Raw genomic sequence first — 19,590 nt, 5'->3', positions numbered from 1 at the left:
TCATTAGAATACAAAAAAAAAATATACTGTCAAATTTCAAAATTACATGGATGAAGGAAATCACCAAAGTGGCATCATACCATGTGTGTTGCAGTTATAGTATCTATATTGATTATAGTAACTATATTAATTATATTGTGTTAACAATGTATGGAAAAGGCATAATACTGCAACTTATTTCAGAGAAAATATTTGTATTGGCCAACCCCAAATTGTACATTGAATGCGGGCTCTAGGAAAAGATTTAGTTCACGCTGAACAAGAGGTTAGCTTCTGTTTTCAGCCATGTGCTATTTGAGGAATTAAGCATCATGAATAATATAGGAAGTAAGAGGAATAGTCTAAAGATGGGATAGCACATTTTATTTAGGAAAGAGAATTTAAGGTTTTTTTTTTTTTTAGGAAAATTGCCTAATTATAATGTGATAAGAGAGTTATATTTTCTTCTTTCTTTCCTTTCTTCTTCTTTTTCTTTTACCATTTTTATCTTGGATATTTGATCTCTAAGATGAGATGACTGGAAAAGGCCATCAACCTTTTTGAAAGACTATTTCCCCCTGCTCCCTAAAGGCTGTTTGTCTCTTGGAGGCTTGGTCTGCATTACTTACCAAGAGGCAAGCATTTGTCCTTGCACTAAATGCTGACATCTCCTGATAAGAGAGAAGCTGCAAAGGAGAAGAATTGAAGGTCGATATGTTTATTTTGCTCTCAAGCGCACTGATGTACATTTGTATATTGGGGAAGGGAGTGGAGCTTGAGAGTGGGCCAATGGGGAGGGGTGAATATTTTGTGATGCGCTCTACCTGTGGGCTTATAAAGTTTACAGCTGCATTAGAAGGACAAGTATTACCATTGGCATGAACAGTAGAGTGCACTCAATTGAAAAAGCTTCTAGCCACTCACCTAGGGCTATATGCATTATTGCATTCACCCCCACCCTGCCTTCAAGCTAATTGAAAACGTCAGTCCATTTCAGCAAAGTTACACAACTGTCCATCCTTTTACCTGGTACAAATATTCCAGAAGGAAGAAAATGGAATACACAGAGCAACAGAGCTCATGCAATAGCCCATGTGTCTTAGATTTAATATCTGATCACTAGCTGGATTGAAGCCAAGAGGCAGTTCACAAATTTGCTGCACATTAGAATCACCTGGGGAACTCTACTTAGCTCTCCGTGCCCAGGCTCCTCCTAGACCTATTAAATCAAAATCTCTGGGGCTGGGACCCAGACACTAGTTTTTTTTTTTTTTTAAGCTCTTTAGGTAATTCAGACAAGCAGCAAAGTTTGAGAACCAGTCCAGTAGGGGGACAAACTTATTTCATACAGATACAGTGAGAGCAATTCATATGTAAAAAGGGCATTAATTCATATATCTATTTCTTATTTCTCATTATACTGTTGGAGTTTCAAACATGTTTTTTTTCCCCGCCCTGCAAAAAGCATTACTGTTTCCATTTGGTTCAAGGCATGAAAGAGGGCTCCAGAGTGGTTAAACAGCTGCTTTGTGGCTATAGAAAGGGGATTCAGGGAGAAGCCCTGATGCCAGAGGGGCTCCTCAGAGGCCTCTGGGCTTTGAAGTCTCCTGGTTGAGCTTGAGGGTGAGCCTTTGAGAGAGAGACTCACCCAGCCCGGCCTGGAGGGCCGCCAGCCTGAGGAGGTAGGCCTTGATATGAGTTTCACCTGCTCCTCCAGGACAGGTCTCCCCAGGAAATCACGGAGGTGGAAGTCTGTTCGCGAGAACCAGGGCAGACAGATCCAGAAGGGCCCAGTTCAGGTTCTTCATGACAGTGGCGGCTTCACAGCGTCATGGGTTTTACCCCACTCTCTTGAGAAGCTTCTGCATGTCCCGGAAGAGGGCGCAGTCGCAGCACTGGTTTTGCGTTTTCCAAAGACTCTAGGCCTTCTTGGCTTCTCCTGGGCCAATTGGGGAAAAAAGAAGTGGGCCTAGCTGGTGCAGAGCCACGTTATGTGGTTGAAATGGAAGCGCAGAAAGAGGTTAGTGCCCGCAGATGCGTGTTGAACAGGGGGTGAACAGTAGTCTCCACAACGGTGGAATAATTCTGACAAATCAGGGAGCTCATGGTTGAACAGTAGTAAATTAAGCTCAAAACTGATGTTGGCTGGTTCCAAAGGCCGAGGAGAGCTGAGTGGTGGATTCCAAAGGTTGCACCTGGAAAAAAGGTTGGAGGGTGGTGGAGGCTAGAGGACGGGGAATATGTGGGTCAGTTCCGTCCAAACACTGTTGAAGCAAGAGACAGGTCTGCGGACTGCTTGAGTGCAGCACTGTCTACCTTCTACCCCCATTTCTAACCCTTGGCATCTTGTAATCTTTATCTGTCTCCACAGTTTTGTTATTTTAAGAATGATATATAAACACGATCATGAATTAATCTTCAGAAATTGGCTTTTTAAAATTTTTAACTCAGTATCATTCCCTTGAAGTTCATTTCAATTTTTTGCATATATTATTTATTCCTTTTTGTTGCTAAGTAGTATTCTATCACAATATTTTATCACAATTTGTTTAAACATTTACCCATTGAAAGAAATGTGGGTAGTTGCCAGTTTTTGGCTGTTAAAAATAAAACTACTATGAATATTTACGTTTAAGTTTCTGCAGGAACTTAAGTTTTTCTTTGGGATAAATGCTCAATAATACAATTACTGGTTTGTAGGGTAAATCTAGTTTTAGGATTTAAAAAAACAAAACTGTCAAGCTGTTTCTCAGAGTGGCTAGACCATTGTATATTCCTACCAGTGATGTGATACAGTTTTTCCTCATACTCACCAGCACTTGATGTTGTCACTGTATTTTAATTTTAGTTATTCTGTGATATCTTATTATGGTCTTAGTTTGTGTTTTTCTAATGGCTAATGATGTTGAACATCTTTTTGTGTGCTTGTTTGCCATGTGTATATTCTATTCCATGGAAATGTCTTTCCCTGTATTCTGCCTTCATCTGTCTATTTTCTGATTTGGATTTTTTGAAGTTTAGTTTTGAGAATTCTTTGTATATTATAGATACAAGTCATTTTTCTCATATGGGATTTTCAAATGTGTTTTCTCAGTGTGTAATTTGAGTTTTCATCCACTTAAAAAGGATATTCTATGAAGCATTCTTAATTCATTTGATGAGATCCAATTTCTTGTTTTTGCTTTTATTGATCATACTTTTGTTGTCAAGTCTAAGAATTCCTCACCTAGCTCTAGATGCCAAAGATTTTCTCCTATTTTTTTCCCTCTGCTTTTTAAGGTTATGATCCACTTTGATTTATTTCTTTATATAAGGTGTGGAGGTTTAGGTTGAGGTTTAGGTTGAAGTTATTATTATTATTTTTTGGAGGGATGTCCAGTTGTTTCAGTACCATTTTTAAAGCCTTATTTTCCTCAAATATAAAATGGAGAGAAAAATAATCTAGTTTATGTCATGAAACTGAACTAGTAAATATGAAAGCAACTAACTCAGAAAGTAAGGTTTCTTCTTTTTCTTTATGTTTATATAATCCTCAGAATTTATTTACTTGAAGAGTTTTTCTTTTTAACAGAACTAAGGGATTTTAAGGTTCAGGTCCTATGCTGCTGCTGCTAAGTCGCTTCGGTCGTGTCAAACTCTTAGTGACCCCATGGACTGCAGCCCACCAGGCTCCTTCATCCATGGGATTTTCCAGGCAGGAGTACTGGAGTGGGTTGCTATTGCCTTCTCCGCAGTTACTATGAGACTGAATTATGAGTAGTAATTAGCTAAGCACAGGTGTAAAGCATTTGACTTACTCCCTAGTCATCATTTTTTCTCATCCCGCTAAACCCACAGCCCTTATCTAGTTCCAGCCAGTAGAGTCACAGTTTGTTTTACTGTTAAACTAAATTTCAGTTTAAATTTTCTCTACATATTATGTGTCTAGAATTGACTATGTTGGTGGCTCTTAACCCTATTTGCATTTTATTCATATAATCACCTGGGGAGATTCTATCATGGATATTTGAGAATAGACCTGTTATAAAAGGCCTGACTTATGGTTTTTGGACCCAAATCATAGTCTACATTGCATCAAATCATTTGATAGATCAAATCATTTGATAGACCCAAATCATGGTCTACACTGCATCAGATCATTTGATAGATGACCTCTAAAAAGGAATTTGTGATGGCTAATGCTCTTCATTTGCCAGTGTGCTTGTTTTGCCCCTTTTGAGGTGGAAATAAGGAAAAATTGCCAGCAGTTTGGCTTCCTGAATTCTAACTTTATGCTGTGGAATTAGTGTTGGCTCAGTACAAATCTTCAGATATTCATTCTGTCTCCTCCCAGCTGCAGGAACTTATATCCTTGAGCAGCTTTTTACCCACCATGCTCTTTTGCTTCTAACCTTAGCAAATAGGAGTCTCCCCTAAATTATTGTCTTTCCAAATGTTAGGCTTCAAGGCTTTAGCCAAGAATAGACAGAAAAGGAATTTTAAAAATGCAGAATGGGAAAGACTTCTGACACAATGGATACTTAATAAAGATTTGATTTTGAACAATAATTTGTGTCATTGCAAAATAACTCCTTGGTGAAATGCTCATCTTTGGTAATCATTTTCTTAAGTACAGACATTAACAACCAAAATATGTAGTACTCTTCTTCATAGTCTAAAACAAACCTATATCTAGATGAGAGGAGAATTCATTGCATAACTTGAGCTCTGATCTTACAGCTCCCAAGTCCTATATTCTTTCAACCATGCCTGCTAATTTTCTGTCTTCTTGATGAAGTAATGGCTTTCAGCTTGCATCCCCTTTCTCAGCATATTGCTTGATGACTAAGAGAAAGGGATCTGACACTTGACTGCTTGGATTCAAACCCTGACTAAAATTTACTTGTTGAGTACTCAAGTATGTTACCTGTTTTTGCCTCAGTTTTCTCATCTATAAAATAGAGACAATATTGCTTCTCTCAGGGAGTTTCTATGAGGTTAAAAGAAAATTTATACAATGCAGGGATTTATCAGTTCTTGTATGTATGCTGTGAAATGTAGATCTCCTGTGTACAGACACAGTGCTACAGTTATCTACTGCTTACATGATAAAAAGTCTAAACCTAGTAGTGTGTAAACAGAAATTTTAACATGTGCACAGGTTCTATGGGTCAGCAATTCAAACAGTGCCCAGAGGAGATGGCTTGTCTCTACTCCATAATTGATGTCTGAAACCGCAGCTCATGAGGATTTGAGTGGCTAGGGCTGGAATCATCTAGATAATCTGAATTTCATGTCTGGCACCTGAGATGGAATGACTTGAAGACTGGGCCTGACGAGGACTGTTGACTGGTGTGCCTGCAGAAGGCTGCTCATGTGGTTTGGACTTCTTATAACATGATAGTTAGGATTCAAGGTAGAGTGTCTCAAGAATGAGTGTCCAGAGTTCAAGCTTTCCAAAAGAATCATGCAGAAGCTGCACGACCTTTATGACCTAGTCTTAGATATTACATAGCATCACTCTTGTTATATTCTAGTGCGGGAGTTTAAAGTCTTTTTCAATAAGGTGTTAGCAGTCAGTACTTTAGGCTTTGCAAGCCATACAGGCTCTGTAGCGGATACTCAGTTCCACTGCTGTGATATGAAAACAGTTATGGATAATACCTATACTAATGAACATGCTGTGTTCCAATAAAGCTTTATTTATAAAAGAAAATAGAGGCCTAGATTTGGTCCACCAGCCATGATTTACTGACTCCTGCTCCGTTCTTTGAAGCCACAGAAAGTCTGCCCAAATTCATGGGGAGAGGTGCCCACATGTGGATGGAAAGAATGGCAATGATTTTGGGGCCCTGTATTAAAACCACTACATATGGGATATTTACATGAGGATGTGTCTGCATATCTTGTTTCTCACATTTATGGTGAATATGTGGTGTAGGGACATCTTATATTTCAAAGTTGGAACCTGAACTTAATGACTTTGATTTCTGGAACAATTGGTAACTCTAAGTATGGTTTCCTTAAATTCCTTACCCCAATAAATATGCCATGAAAGATAAATTTCAGGAAAACAATTGCTTTATGGCAGATTTTTACTAAGTCTCCATTGACTGAATTATTCTTTTTCATTAGAAGGCTTGCTTATTTTATTTCTTTCCTAAAAAGGTTTATAGCTTTTTGGATCTTGTATTTCCTTCTGTTGAGAGGATGATGCAAGTTTTTATAAATGGAAAAAATGGGGCAGGCTGAGATCACTCAGATCATACTAGTACTTACAGGAATAACTGAAAATGGAACACAGTCTTCTGAGATTTTCCTGTCCTGTGCCCTTTCTAGTAGGTGCCATTGTCTGCCGGGCCTGGCAATAATCATTTTCGACCTTTACCTCTCTAGGCTATTGTGAAGTGGTTTTGGGCTTTGTTAGTTTTCTTATGAGTTTATACTAAATTGTGTTCATAAAGTAGGTGAAATTCCTCCGGGAAGGATGGTAGCTATATTATTACTGGGTTATTACTCAAAAACATGGTGTTGATTATCTTTTTTTCTTTTCTTTTGCCCAGTTGTATCCGAACTGAAAAGATACATTATCCAAAATGAAAGACGTGCATCTGGTGGCAAAAACTAATTTAAAGGATGAAAATTCCTGATAGTTGCTTCAGTCAACCCTTAAAACACATGGAGCTTCATTAGTAAATAGACAACTTTCAGATCTTTCCCTTGGAAGAGATCACATAATCAGCTTTTGTGTTGATTTCGCATTCTGTTCTTTAGAGACAGAACAAATTAGAATAATTGGCTGGTACAAGGAAGGCACAAAGAATGTTCTTGTATTTTTGTGTTGCATCCCTTAATAAGGGTTGAAAATGAGACAAGAGGTGGGAACTTGAAGCCCAGAAGGGCAGTGGGGAGAGAATATTGTTTCTTTGAAAATATTCTTTCGGTGTTGGCCCAGAAGAAATGGGAAGCTGAGGAAATATTTTTTAAAAACAATGATTTTTGTGTTACCAATGGGAATGTGGAATTAGTAAGAATGAGGAACCATTCTCTTCCACCAAGGACTTGGGAGCAAATGAAACCATAAATACTCCCCACTCTTAGAAACCCTTTTGGAGCAGAGAAGAATAAAGGCAGTGCATCAGGGCAGAGGTGTTCAGAGCAGAGGGATGGGAGGAGAACAGGAGAATGGATATTTTTAGAGCTGTCTTTTTGAAATTTACCTGCCTGTCGTTCATTGCTGCTTTGCCACCACGTTGGTCCAGTAGAAATCCTCAAAGCAGGGGCAGCTGTATTTTAAAATAATAGGATTAAAGCAAGCGACTTTAATCCAGGTCTCTTTAGTTCAAGAGCACAGAGGAGAGGATGACAAAATAGGCTGCAAGGAATTGTTCACCGGGTGAATTTCCCCTAAACCTCACTAACAAGGAGAAAGGGACCACTGGGTTATGTTTCTTGTAGGAAAGCAAAAATGTTGAAAGCAAGTGACAGAGTGTGCAGGCTGTTTAGAAATCAAGCTGTATCACTTGGTCACTTGCTGATGATAACAGCGTTGGCTGAGACCTAACCATTTACAGTGAAGGCATGTCTCTGAGTAATAAGTTCCAGGAGGGCCACAACTGAGTTTGTCTGTTTTTAGCATTTAGCGTGGTTTTATTATCTCAGAGCCCAGTACATTATTGGCATATAGTAGACTTAAAAATGAATATTTGCAGATTGTCCAAATGAATGGATATGTGTGATTCATATCTGATTGGCTGGTCCTATGCTCTCCAGTGGATTTTCCGTGTCAGATTTTGAAAGTATTTATGACGGGGATTGACATTGTTCCCCATCTCATGGATAAAGGTTATACATCATAGGACTTTATATTGACATCCTAAATCTCTCATAGGAATTACTTAACAAGAAATAAAATAAGGTTGGATTCTGTATAATTTCTAGTTTTTAAGTTGATCAGACACTGGCATTTCAGCCAGTCTTCTGGTTGGTCCAGTGATGTCCCATGATCACCCATACATAATCAGAATGACTTTAGGATTTGGGAGCCAGAATATTCCTCAGTGTTTATTGCTTTGCTAGTGCATTTTATAAAATAGACTATTGAAAAAATAGCTTTAGACACAATATAGCATTTTATGATTTAGCCTGAAATCTGAGAAATATAGAGGTTATCTGAAGCCTGTAATGGTAAAATTCCCTCTGCTATTGAAGTTATTGTCTTTAAACAGAGATTCTACGTCAGTAATGCTATATATATTTTTTTGCATGATATTCAGGTTAATTTCCTGTTTTCTCCAAGGAAGCAATAGGGTGGTTGGTATGAGAGATGATGTGACTTCCAAAGGTGAAATATTATTTTGTTGTAATTTCCGGCTACCTAAGGATAGGAGAGGCTCAGGACATTACAGTCAGCATATTCTGTGAAGCAAGTTATATTGTGGTTTATTTATGAGCTTTACATGTTTATTTTCTGTGCAAGTTTGTATACTCTTTTTGAGTAGCTAAGTGTTTCGTAATTTTGAAACACTTGGAGTTTTATATATTGTGGTTTTATGGTACACTGTCTTAGGATGGAGAGGGCTCAGTAGAGTTCTTGTCACTATATAGTTCTGTATGTTGAGTCTTTACTTGAAACAAGTCTATGACATATCTGCTGAAGATGAGGAGAGAAATAGTTTAAAAACTGCAATTGACAACAGAAAATTGTATGTTTAATGCATTTATTATGTAATTATAAAATTAACAAATGACCATGGTAGAAATTTTGAAAGTCTGCTAGACAAAATAGAGATTTACAAAATTGGGGGTAAATTTCAGAGTGTAAAATTGTCCATGAATATCAGTGCTTTCACATTTTCCAAGACTTTAAAAAGACTCTGCTTCTTAAGATTGCACTCATGATATTTTATTTTAATGATCTTTTCATTATGAGGACACATATGTACAAATCTGTAAAAAAAAGAAAGGCATGTAAATTGCTGATGTTTCAGGTAGCCACATGACATAAAGTGGGAAAGGTCAACAAGCTGAAAGCACATGGATTAGCTTCTCTTTAATTGTTTACATAATTCTGATAGTTTCTTTCAGATAAAGTAATTAATGGGGAATCTTATTCAAGAAAAAAAAAATGCATGAACCTCAGGCCTTCTTGAAGCTGAGTGTTCTTTCCACAAAAGGTATTACAACTTTCCACGGCCACGCTTTCTTACTACCTGTCGGGGAAGGAGTATCGTATGGCAAAGAATTTTCCCGAAGGGAGGTGCTTCCCACACAGGTTGTCGTAAATGACTTCTGAATTACTGCTACTTAAATGCTGTACTTACTTGATTCTATTTTTTTTTTTAGAGCTATAAACTGTCAAATGGCTCTGAGGTAACAATTGTTTGGCTATTCTTCAGGGCTGTCACAATATGGTAATGACCTGAAAGTGAAAGTGTTAGTAGCTCAGACGAATCCGACTCCTTGTGACCCCATGGACTGCAACCCACGAGACTCTTCTGTCCATGGAATTCTCCAGGCAAGAATATTGGAGTGCGTAGCTGTTCCATTCCCCAGGGGGTCTTCCAGACCTAATGATTGAACCTAGGTCTCCCTCATTGCAGGTGGATTCTTTACCTTCTGAGCCACCAAGGAAGCCCAAAAACCAGAAAGGTGTGAGTCTTTGGTTTCAGAGTGAAATGGGAGCTAGAGTTGAGTTGGAGAAGAGGCCTTGCCTCTTTTAGTCAACAGTTCAGTGGCTTTTAATTAGTTTATACATTTGTATAACTACCACCCCCATAAAGGTAGATAACAGTTCTAAAACTCCAGAAAGTTTCCTCCTAACTTTTGCAAAAATCTCCCCATCTCCCACCCCCAGGTAACCACTGATCTAATTTCTATCTTTAGAGATTAATTTTGCTGATTTTAGAAATTTGTGTAAGTTGAATAATACAGAAGGTACCTTTTTGATCTGCCTTCACTTGCTCAGCATATGGTTTTTGAGATTCATTCATGCTGGAATGTTTTAAATCAGGACTTTAGCCTAGGTGGCTGATTTTGTCTGAAGACACCTATAGGTACACCTGAATCCCTGACATTGTCACTATCTGTTCTTGGCTCAATGTTTTAAACTTTACTAAGAAGCACAAGGTTGAAGTAATGAAACTTATTGTTAATATGATGGAGGTGAAGTGAATGTTGTTATATAATTTTCTCAGCATAAATTGATCTACTTGGAATCATTGTGTTGATAATCCATAAGGATATTCTTCCTAGAAAAATCTTGACAGTGTAAAACTTCTAAAGGATACTGTCCTCCTACTCCTTTAGTTTGCAACTTTGGGGTAATATTTCTGGAAAATTCAAATGCTCACAACCTGAAAGATACAGTTATTCACCCGAAGGCTGAGTTGCCTAACCCTTACATGCTTTCTGATAGAACCCAAATATTTTTTGCACAACAGTGCTTTCTTGTTAAATATAAACATATAAATTATTTAAGATGGGCATGCATATGCAGTAAAATGAAAAAACAGTCTTTCTGAGTTTCCCTTGTATTGTTTTTCATTCAAGTTTCTACTCAGTTCAGTTCAGCTGCACAGTCGTGTCTGACTCCTTGCGACCCCATGGACAGCAGCATGCCTGGCCTCCCTGTCCATCACCAACTCCTGGAGTTTACTCAAGTTTCTAGAGTGTATGATACTAGTTTAGGGTAACCTCTGGTTAGTTGGGGTCCTCTCTTTACATAAATGTTGAAGTACTCTATACCCATGTTGTTTCCTACTTTTCTCGCTTTCATTTTTTTGTTTCTAGCTTCTTATAATCGGTTATACTTTATCTTGCATTTGTTGAGGTGGCAGCTAGTGTAGGAACATTGAAAGCAGTGTGAAATTTTGATGTTCAGAATACATGTTGGCCAAATTCTATATTGAGGGAAGGTCTGAGTTTATTACAATAACCCTTTCTCAGCCCTAGAAACTGGGCTATATCCTGACAGGTATATAGAATTCATAGGAAATGCCCTCAAAGAGCTTACCGATCATAGATGCATATGCATGCATGTAATGATTACTTTATTGGCAGCTATGCCAACATACACACTCTATTTTGTTTTACATCATTATCGTTGCCTGCTGCTTACCACTATATACCTTGCTAATGGTGTGGTTTCTCTGGCTTGTTAATTTCATGGCCAAATAATATGTAATTTATCACACACTTTAGTGTAGAAGACAGAGAGTCCATAAATTTTTGTATGCTTCTTTCCCCTTTCGGAATGTATTAAACAGAGATCAGCCAAAGTAATAAATTTATTTCAAATGCATTTGATAGCTAAACATCAATTAGGACTGATGGGCAGTATTTCTTCTTCTAGCAATGTAAGTATTTTTAAGACTAAACCACTGAATGTGAGTTTACTGAACATGGGACTCTGTTTACTGGGATCCCTTCTTAGAAAAATAAAAGAAAACTTGAATTGGATATGTGTGACTTATTCAAGTTGTAACTAATTAGATACACCGTGGCTAACTTAATTTGTCAGAATCATTTAGTATTTTACTCACTCCCTTCCCCTTTCCCAAGTCTCATGAGAATGGATCATGAGTACCTTAAAACATAGTAAATCATCTTTCATCCCTATAAATCTAACTATAAAATCACACTTTCCTTATCAAGTATAACTCACTGTCTTTTAGAGTAATTGTGGTTTTAATTCTCTACAAAGTTGAAACCAGCAGAGAACAATGCTTTTATGGAGTCACCACATTCTAGAGCTTTAGAAAGAAGACTTTAGAATTAAGAACAGATATATCATTTTACAGCTAAAGCAGCTGAAGCCTAGAGTAGGAAAGTGACCATCCAGGTCAGGTAAAGAGGTTGAAGATCAGGTTTCAAGCTGAGAAAGAGTCTATGGGGACTCAGTCTGGGCAGTTCAAACACTGAAAGGAGACCACTAATGTTCTGGGAAGGCTGGCATCTGGCCTCAGTGTGGGATTTCAGACAGAGAGTGGGCCCAGGGGGAACTGAGCCTTTGCAGTGGGCAGAGGAGTCCATCCCATCTCCGAAAAGTGCCACTGACCTCAGAGTGGGTGGAATAAGCAGTGAATTCTAGTCCACCTGAGAAAGCAGGACAATCTGATTAACTCTGAGTTTAGGTTTATCTTTCATACTTCTTGAGGAAGAACTTGGACAAGGCCAAGTCAAGTGCAGCCTCTTGAATTCCACACCCAGTATGTATTAGTGGAGGCACTTAAACCTTCCAAATGATTCCAGTATTTTAATTTTACTCTGTATTTAATTCAACAGTCCTATGATTACTTAATGAGCAAATAACTGGAATCAAAAAGAGTGTGAATGTATTTTTAGTGTGAGGATGGGTGGGTGAAGTGGGGCAGTCTGGAAGAGGGAACCAATAAAAAGGGATCTTGGTAAATAAAAACATCTTTTAGAAATGGAGAGGAATTTGGAAGGAAATTAGTGCCTGACACCATACTCTTATCTTTGCATGCTTAGAAGCTAGTTTCTGATTTTATTTTCACAACAGATCTCCCTGTGATGAATTGTATTTGACCTCCACACTGTTTATCTCCTGGACATACTGTGAAGTTTTGAGAAGAAGCAGGTATTAGAATTTGTCTTGAGAGCAGCTATAAACATTTCCTGGAACCCCTCTAGGGTAGAAGAAAAGGGAAAGGAAAATGGAAACAAGGGATAAAGACAGCTAATAATGTTGGAGATACCACTGGGATTTGTGATATCTCTTTTTGAAATGGCTTCGCTGGTGGTTCAGGCAGTAAAGAATCCACCTGCAATGCAGAAGGCCTGGGTTCGATTCCTGGGTTGGAAAGATCCCCTGGAGAAGGGAACAGCTACCCACTCCAGTATTCTGGCCTGGAGAATTCCATGGACAGAGGAGCCTGGTGGGCTACAGTCCATGGGGTCACAAAGAGTCGGACACAACTGAACACTTTCAATTCACTTTTTGAAACTAAATAGAAGAAGTCAGAACTTGACTGTTTCTTGATCATGGTTTGTTTTCATTTTTGTTTTTTTCTTACTCCTTCATCAGTTATCCCAGTTGATAGAATATCATGTCATCTTCAATTTCAGTATGAGTGCTTGTCTTGCTTCCATTTCTATTATTCATGCAAACGTTGATTGAACTGATGACCCCAAGTTATCAAGGAAACATTAAATGCACTGATGAATACATTTCTTAATTTGAGAAAAAATTAATGAGTGAAGGTTAAAACACTCTTCTTAAATTTGTCATTTAAAAAATTCTAATATGCATACCTCATTGACTAATAATGCCAGAAAAATGAAGAATTCCTATGTATTAATGAGTCTGTATATTTTTGCACAGGTATGACTGTTACCGAATGTAACAGCCCAGTTTGCTGGCCATGTCCTGTCTCCAAGAAAGTTGTAGCTTCTGTTGTTTCAGTTAGTTCACTGGATATCAGAGGTAAATTTTTGAAGCTATACTACCTTTTACACTTAAAAAAAAAATTGAAGTGTAGTTGATTTACAATGTTGGGTGTCAGGTGTACAGGTAAGTAATTCAGTAATTCAGTTATGTGTGTGTGTGTGTATGTATTCTTTTCCATTACAGTTTATTACAAAGTATTGAGTAAGTTCCCTGTGCTATACAGTGGGTTCTTATTGTTTTATATATAATACACACTTACTTTGAATGTGTGATCCACGCTGGTCAGACAACATGATTATGTTCACTTTTGATATAACCTTTTTAGGTACAACCTCAAAGTCTTTGATAAAATATTTTAAAATAATTTTAGCCTGTGTGTGTTCTAATTCCAGTGGTAGTTATTAGAGATATGGATTTGCACTAAGTATTTGTCTTTTTTGTTCTTGGCCAATTAAAAAAATTCTTTTTATTTTCTGGTTGGTTTGCTAAATGTTTATGACTACAATAAAAATGTTAAATTTTGTCTCATCTTAAAACACGATCTGAATTAGCGATGAATATTGTGCTGTATACATAGGGACTAAATATAGTTTCTAACTTCATAAACACATAATCTAGAAGGGAATACAGACACATATGTAACAACTGCATTGGTTTACTGAGTGAAATAGTGAGATGGATAAAATGCTGTTGCTGCTAAGTCGCTTCAGTCATATCCGACTCTGTGCGACCCCAGAGACGGCAGCCCACCAGGCTCCCCCGTCCCTGGGATTCTCCAGGCAAGAACACTGGAGTGGGTTGCCATTTCCTTCTCCAATGCAGGAAAGTGAAAAGTGAAAGTGAAGTCGCTCAGTCGTGTCTGACTCTTAGCGACCCCATGGACTGCAGCCTTCCAGGCTCCTCCGTCCATGGGGTTTTCCAGGCAAGAGTACTGGAGTGGGTTGCCATTGCCTTCTCTGGGATAAAGTGCTAGCAAGCCTTGAATAGTCAAATCAGCTTCAAAAATAGATGTGCAGTTATTTTAAAATATTTTAAACATTTTCCAGCTACATGCAGAAAATAGTGTAAAAAATGTATGATTCTTACTATAAGCAATTTAGTATTTTGACATTCTGAGCATCCTCATAATGAAATTAAGTCCAGAAGGAGTTTTTTTCTCCATGATCTCTTGAAATGGTCCTTGTTCATCCACAATATTTCCCATAATAACAAAGGTGCTTCCGAGGGCAGGAAACTTCAACATTATTAAAGTTTCATAAAGCGAAGTCAATTTTAAGAATATAATGTCCCCAAACTGACAAAGGTCTTGAAAAATAATTTCAAGGGAAGCATAAATTATTTTCTGCTTGTCAAAGGGCAAAAATATTTAGGTTGAGCTAACGAATGGTAGAGTTTTAGAGTGAGAATATCTTAAAATATTACATAGATTTATACTGTCAGGAGATGCTAACTACATGAGGTTATTTGTATTTAAACAAATTTTAAAATTAAAAATGCAGTTTCTCAGTTAGATTTGCCATATTTCAAAGATGTTTATTAGCTACATGTGGCTAGTAAATACTGCATTGGATAGTACAGATACAGAACATTTTCATTATCATAGAAAATTATGTTGAGCAATACTAAATAGATACCCAGATATTCACAGAGGAGGCAACCAAGTCTCAAGGAAGTAATAAAACTTTCAGAGGTCACACAGCTATGCTTTTAAAGAAACACAGAATGACACAAAGGAAGTAGTAACAGAGGCATTAAAGAAACCCAGGAAGTTTCTGGAACAGATAAGGTAGAGTTTAACAGTGCAGGCTTAGTTGTTAGCAGGATTGAAGCTCATGATCATTAGGAAGACCTACCTGACTGAATTTGGACATTTAAAATTTTATGCAATGAATTAAAAACAGACAACTATTTCAATTTTAATGAAAAGCTGCCAGCTCCATATTTTTAGCCATTGCTGTGCTTCCAGATTATGTTTATCATTTTAATATACAAGGCACACTCTGAAGTTTGGTTTATCTGACCCCAAGAAATGAAAAAATCTTGTGGGTGTTACGGCTATATTTGAAAAGGTTGATTTTTAAATGCATCGTGCAGACTGGCCCTGTTTTAAAAGGGACTTCTGCCACCACATAGTCGAAATGTGAACTCTTTTCTCACTTTGCAAAAGTCAAAGACAGTCCCTGCATTTTTATTATTTCATTGAAATCCAAATATTATTTTTCCATTTTCTAACTTGTTTTCATCACAGTGTGATCAACTGTTGTCAAGAAAGGAAAGGTTAGATTTATCAATCAAAGTTTGATAAAGGCCCTCTAAATAATTGAACCCTCAGGAGAAACAATCCTCATGTATTCTTTTTCTATTGCTTCAATATCTTCATAAAAAGTCATTTCAATATGTTTGGTCCTATAGCAGAGATTCTGTAAAGTGCTTATCTTCCTCAGAGGTCCAGAAAGCCTATGAATCTGTGGACAAAGGTGGGTAAGGAAAGAGAGAGAGGGAGGATGGAGAGAGACTTGATGCTGAGATAGGACAATGTTCTAAAACCTCCTTGGGTTGAAGGTAGGGGAGCAGAAATACCCATTAGTAATCTAGAGTAAAAGTTAAATAATCAAGGAGATGAATACTGTGAAGGAATATGGTAACTTCCCTCCTAGAAATAAAAGTTATCCTTATTAATTCTCTTCCTTTTGCCCCAGAGAAGTGTTAGTTAGACTTGAGAGGGCTATTATTGCCAGAAATGGAAAAGGAAGTTTGAAGAGACTATCTTGGAGCAGAGAGAGCAAGAAATCAAAGCCAGTAGATGGAAAGCAGACTTCACGGAAGTCTCCAACTCAACCTCTAGGAAAACCAAGTCCAATTCCAAAAGATCCCGCATGGGAATTGAGGAAGACTGGCAGAGAGGGCAAAGTTACACTGAAGGTACAGTATTTATTATGGGATTGAACTCCTGAAAGGCCTTCTAGTAGCTTCAGACCTATTCAAGAATCCTTCATGTCCTGCTGGTTCCCAGTGAGTGGCTCACAGCTTCAAGACCTCTTGTCCAGGCTAAAGAACTATTTGTAATATACCCTGCCTGTATTTTGTACTTTGGCACTCCAGACAGGGAAACTTGATCCATTTTCAGATTCTAGTGCTTTTACCCCAGCCCTGGAAATGCTGCAGGCAGCCAGTCTCAGCTAGAGGGAGCCACTTAGCCCAGGGTCGCATCACCCCTTCCTACAACGCCCTTCATCCAATGACAAGTGTAAGAATATAAAGGTTAAGACATCCTACTGAAGTGGGACATTCTCCTGAAGGGGTCATCTCATTTTAAGAACTCTCCCTCAAAGGGTCACCTGAGGTTTCCTGAGGCTGCAACACAGCTTTACTTCTACCTTTGCCCAATCTGATGTCCTTTTTCTTCCATACATTGTTGATTCCAAGAGTTGTCCCTGTTAATCTCTTGGACATTAATCACTGTCTCAGGGTTAGCTCTGAACATAGTGGCATTTATTTAAGATTTGGAGGGCATACCTAGGCTTTGGTGTGCAGCAGCGCCAAACTGCACAAATATCCTTCTATTTCTCTCTCTCATCTCTGTTTTCATTTTCTCTCTGCTAGGTTAGCCAGGGGACTCCCAAGTTCTTCATTCTGTAGTCCTGGTACCAAGATTCTCCTGGAAAAAATAAACTTATTCACCTTTTACATCAAGTACTTCTTATTTTTTCCCTAGCAACATAAATCATCCTTAAAAGGAATTAGAGTGTCAAATCTTAAATATATTTTAGTTTCTCCACCACTTTATACATTAAATGCTCTTTCCTGGAGACTGATTCTGACATTGGCCTTCACTGCGTTATCAAACAGCCTCATTTGGAAGCTACTCCTGTTTCCAAATGCTGCCTTCTGCTGGTCTTCTGAAGTTCTTAAGTCTGCCCTGCCTCCACCATTAGGTATAGTTCAGTAGTTGTCTACCTCAAGGTAATAGGGTATCTTTTAGAAGTTTTATTTTTTCATCATTTACACACACACACACACATATATATATATATATATGATTACATATATTATATAATTCTAATAATGAAGCATCTATGTGACCACAGCTTTCTGTGCAACCCACAGGTTTTGCTACAGTATATTTTCATTCAGTTCAGTCACTAAGTCACGTCCAACTCTTTGTGACCCCATGAACTGCAGCACACCAGGCCTCCCTGTCTATCACCAACTCCCAGAGTCTACTCAAAACCCATGTCCACTGAGTCAGTGATGCCATCCAACCATCTCATCCTTCATTGTCCCCTTCTCCTCCTGCCCTCAATCTTTCCCAGCTTCAGGGTCTTTTCAAATGAGTCAGCTCTTCGCATCAGGTGGCCAAAGTATTGGAGTTTCAGCTTCAACATCAGTCCTACCAATGAACATCTAGGACTGATCTCCTTTAGGATGGACTGGTTGGATCTCCTTGCAGTCCAAGGGACTCTCAAGAGTCTTCTCCAACACCACAGTTCAAAAGCATCAATTCTTCTGTGCTCAGCTTTCTTTATATTCCAACTCTCACATCCATACATGACCGCTGGAAAAACCATAGCCTTGCTAGACAGACCATTGTTGAGAAAGTAATGTCTCTGCTTTTCAATATGCTATCTAGGTTAGTCATAACTTTCCTTCCAAGGAGTAAGCGTCTTTTAATTTCATGGCTGCAATCACCATCTACAGTGATTTTGGAGCCCAGAAAAATAAAGTCAGCCATTGTTTCTATTGTTTCCCCATCTATTTGCTATGAAGTGATGGGACCAAATGCCATGATCTTCGTTTTCTGAATGTTGAGCTTTAAGCCAACTTTTTCACTCTCCTCTTTCACTTTCATCAAGAGGCTCTTTAGTTCCTCTTCACTTTCTGCCATAAGGGTGGTGTCATCTACATATCTGGGGTTATTGATATTTCTCCCAGCAATCTTGATTCCAGCTTGTGCTTCTTCCAGCCCAGCCTTTCTCATGATGTACTCTGCATAGAAGTTAAATAAGCAGGGTGACAATATACAGCCTTGACGTACTCCTTTTCCTATTTGGAACCAGTCTGTTGTTCCATGTCCAGTTCTAACTGTTGCTTCCTGACCTGCATATAGGTTTCTCAAGAGGCAGATCAGGTGCTCTGGTATTCCCATCTCTTTCAGAATTTTCCAGTTTGTTGTGACCCACACAGTCAAAGGCTTTGGCATAGTCAATAAAGCAGAAATAGATGTTTTTCTGGAACTCTCTTTGTTTTTCAATGATCCAGCAGATGTTGGCAATTTGATCTCTGGTTCCTCTGCCTTTTCTAAAACCAGCTTGAACATCAGGAAGTTCACGGTTCATGTATTGCTGAAGCCTGGCTTGGAGAATTTTGAGCATTACTTTACTAGCGTGTGAGATGAGTGCAATTGTGCAGTAGTTTGAGCATTCTTTGGCATTGCCTTTCTTTGGAATTGGAATGAAAACTGACCTTTTCCAGTCCTGTGGCCACTGCTGAGTTTTCCAAAGTTGCTGACATATTGAGTGCAGCACTTTCACAGCATCATCTTTTAGGATTTGAAATGGCTCAACTGGAACTCCATCACCTCCACTAGCTTTGTTCGTAGTGATGCTTCCTAAGGCCCACCTGACTTCACATTCCAAGATGTCCGGCTCTAGGTGCATGTTTCATTATCATTCAATTAATAAAATTCTAATTCCTATTATGACTTTATCTTTGACCTACATGTTGATCAGAAGTATTTTTTTTTTTAATTTGTTTATTCAGCTGCACCAGGTTTTAGTTGTGGCTTTCAGGATCTTCCATCTTCGTTGTAGCATGCAAAGTTGTTTAGTTGTGGCAATCAAACTCTTTGTTTGTGGGATCCAGTTCCCTGACTAGGGATAGAATTCAGGCTCCCTGCATTTGGAGTATGGAGTCTTAGACACTGGACCACCATGGAAGTCCAGAAGTATGTTTTTAATGTCCAAATATTTGATAAAATATTGGTTATATATTTTTAAATTTCTTGATTATTCTGCGTCTTGTTTTATAACCAGCATACAGTCAACTTAAAAAAGTGTCCTATACACCTCAAAATTTGTGTATAAATGTGCATTTAGTTCTTGATGCAGTGTTTTATGCAAATTTAGGCCAAATATTTTTTCAGTTAATTTAATTGGGGGATAATTGCATTAAGAATATTGTGATCGTTTTTGCCATACATCAACATGAAATGGCCACAGGTA

At 38.2% G+C, this 19,590-nt stretch overlaps 1 protein-coding gene across 1 annotated transcript in view; it reads right to left on the bottom strand.

The window, feature by feature from the left end:
• Positions 1-1,948: 1,948 nt before the first annotated feature.
• NPAP1 (nuclear pore associated protein 1) overlaps positions 1,949-19,590 on the bottom strand; it is a 107,066-nt gene continuing 89,424 nt past the window's right edge. Inside the window, exon 6 of the mRNA XM_070374937.1 lies at positions 1,949-2,174. Coding sequence (XP_070231038.1) covers positions 1,949-2,174 — 226 coding nt within the window. The remainder of the gene's footprint in view (positions 2,175-19,590) is intronic.

The sequence above is a fragment of the Bos mutus genome, chromosome 8, assembly GCF_027580195.1.
Source record: "Bos mutus isolate GX-2022 chromosome 8, NWIPB_WYAK_1.1, whole genome shotgun sequence".
In the NCBI taxonomy this organism is placed as follows: domain Eukaryota; kingdom Metazoa; phylum Chordata; class Mammalia; order Artiodactyla; family Bovidae; genus Bos; species Bos mutus.
Note: the sequence above shows the minus strand (reverse complement) of the source record. Positions and strands in the feature narration are given on the sequence as shown.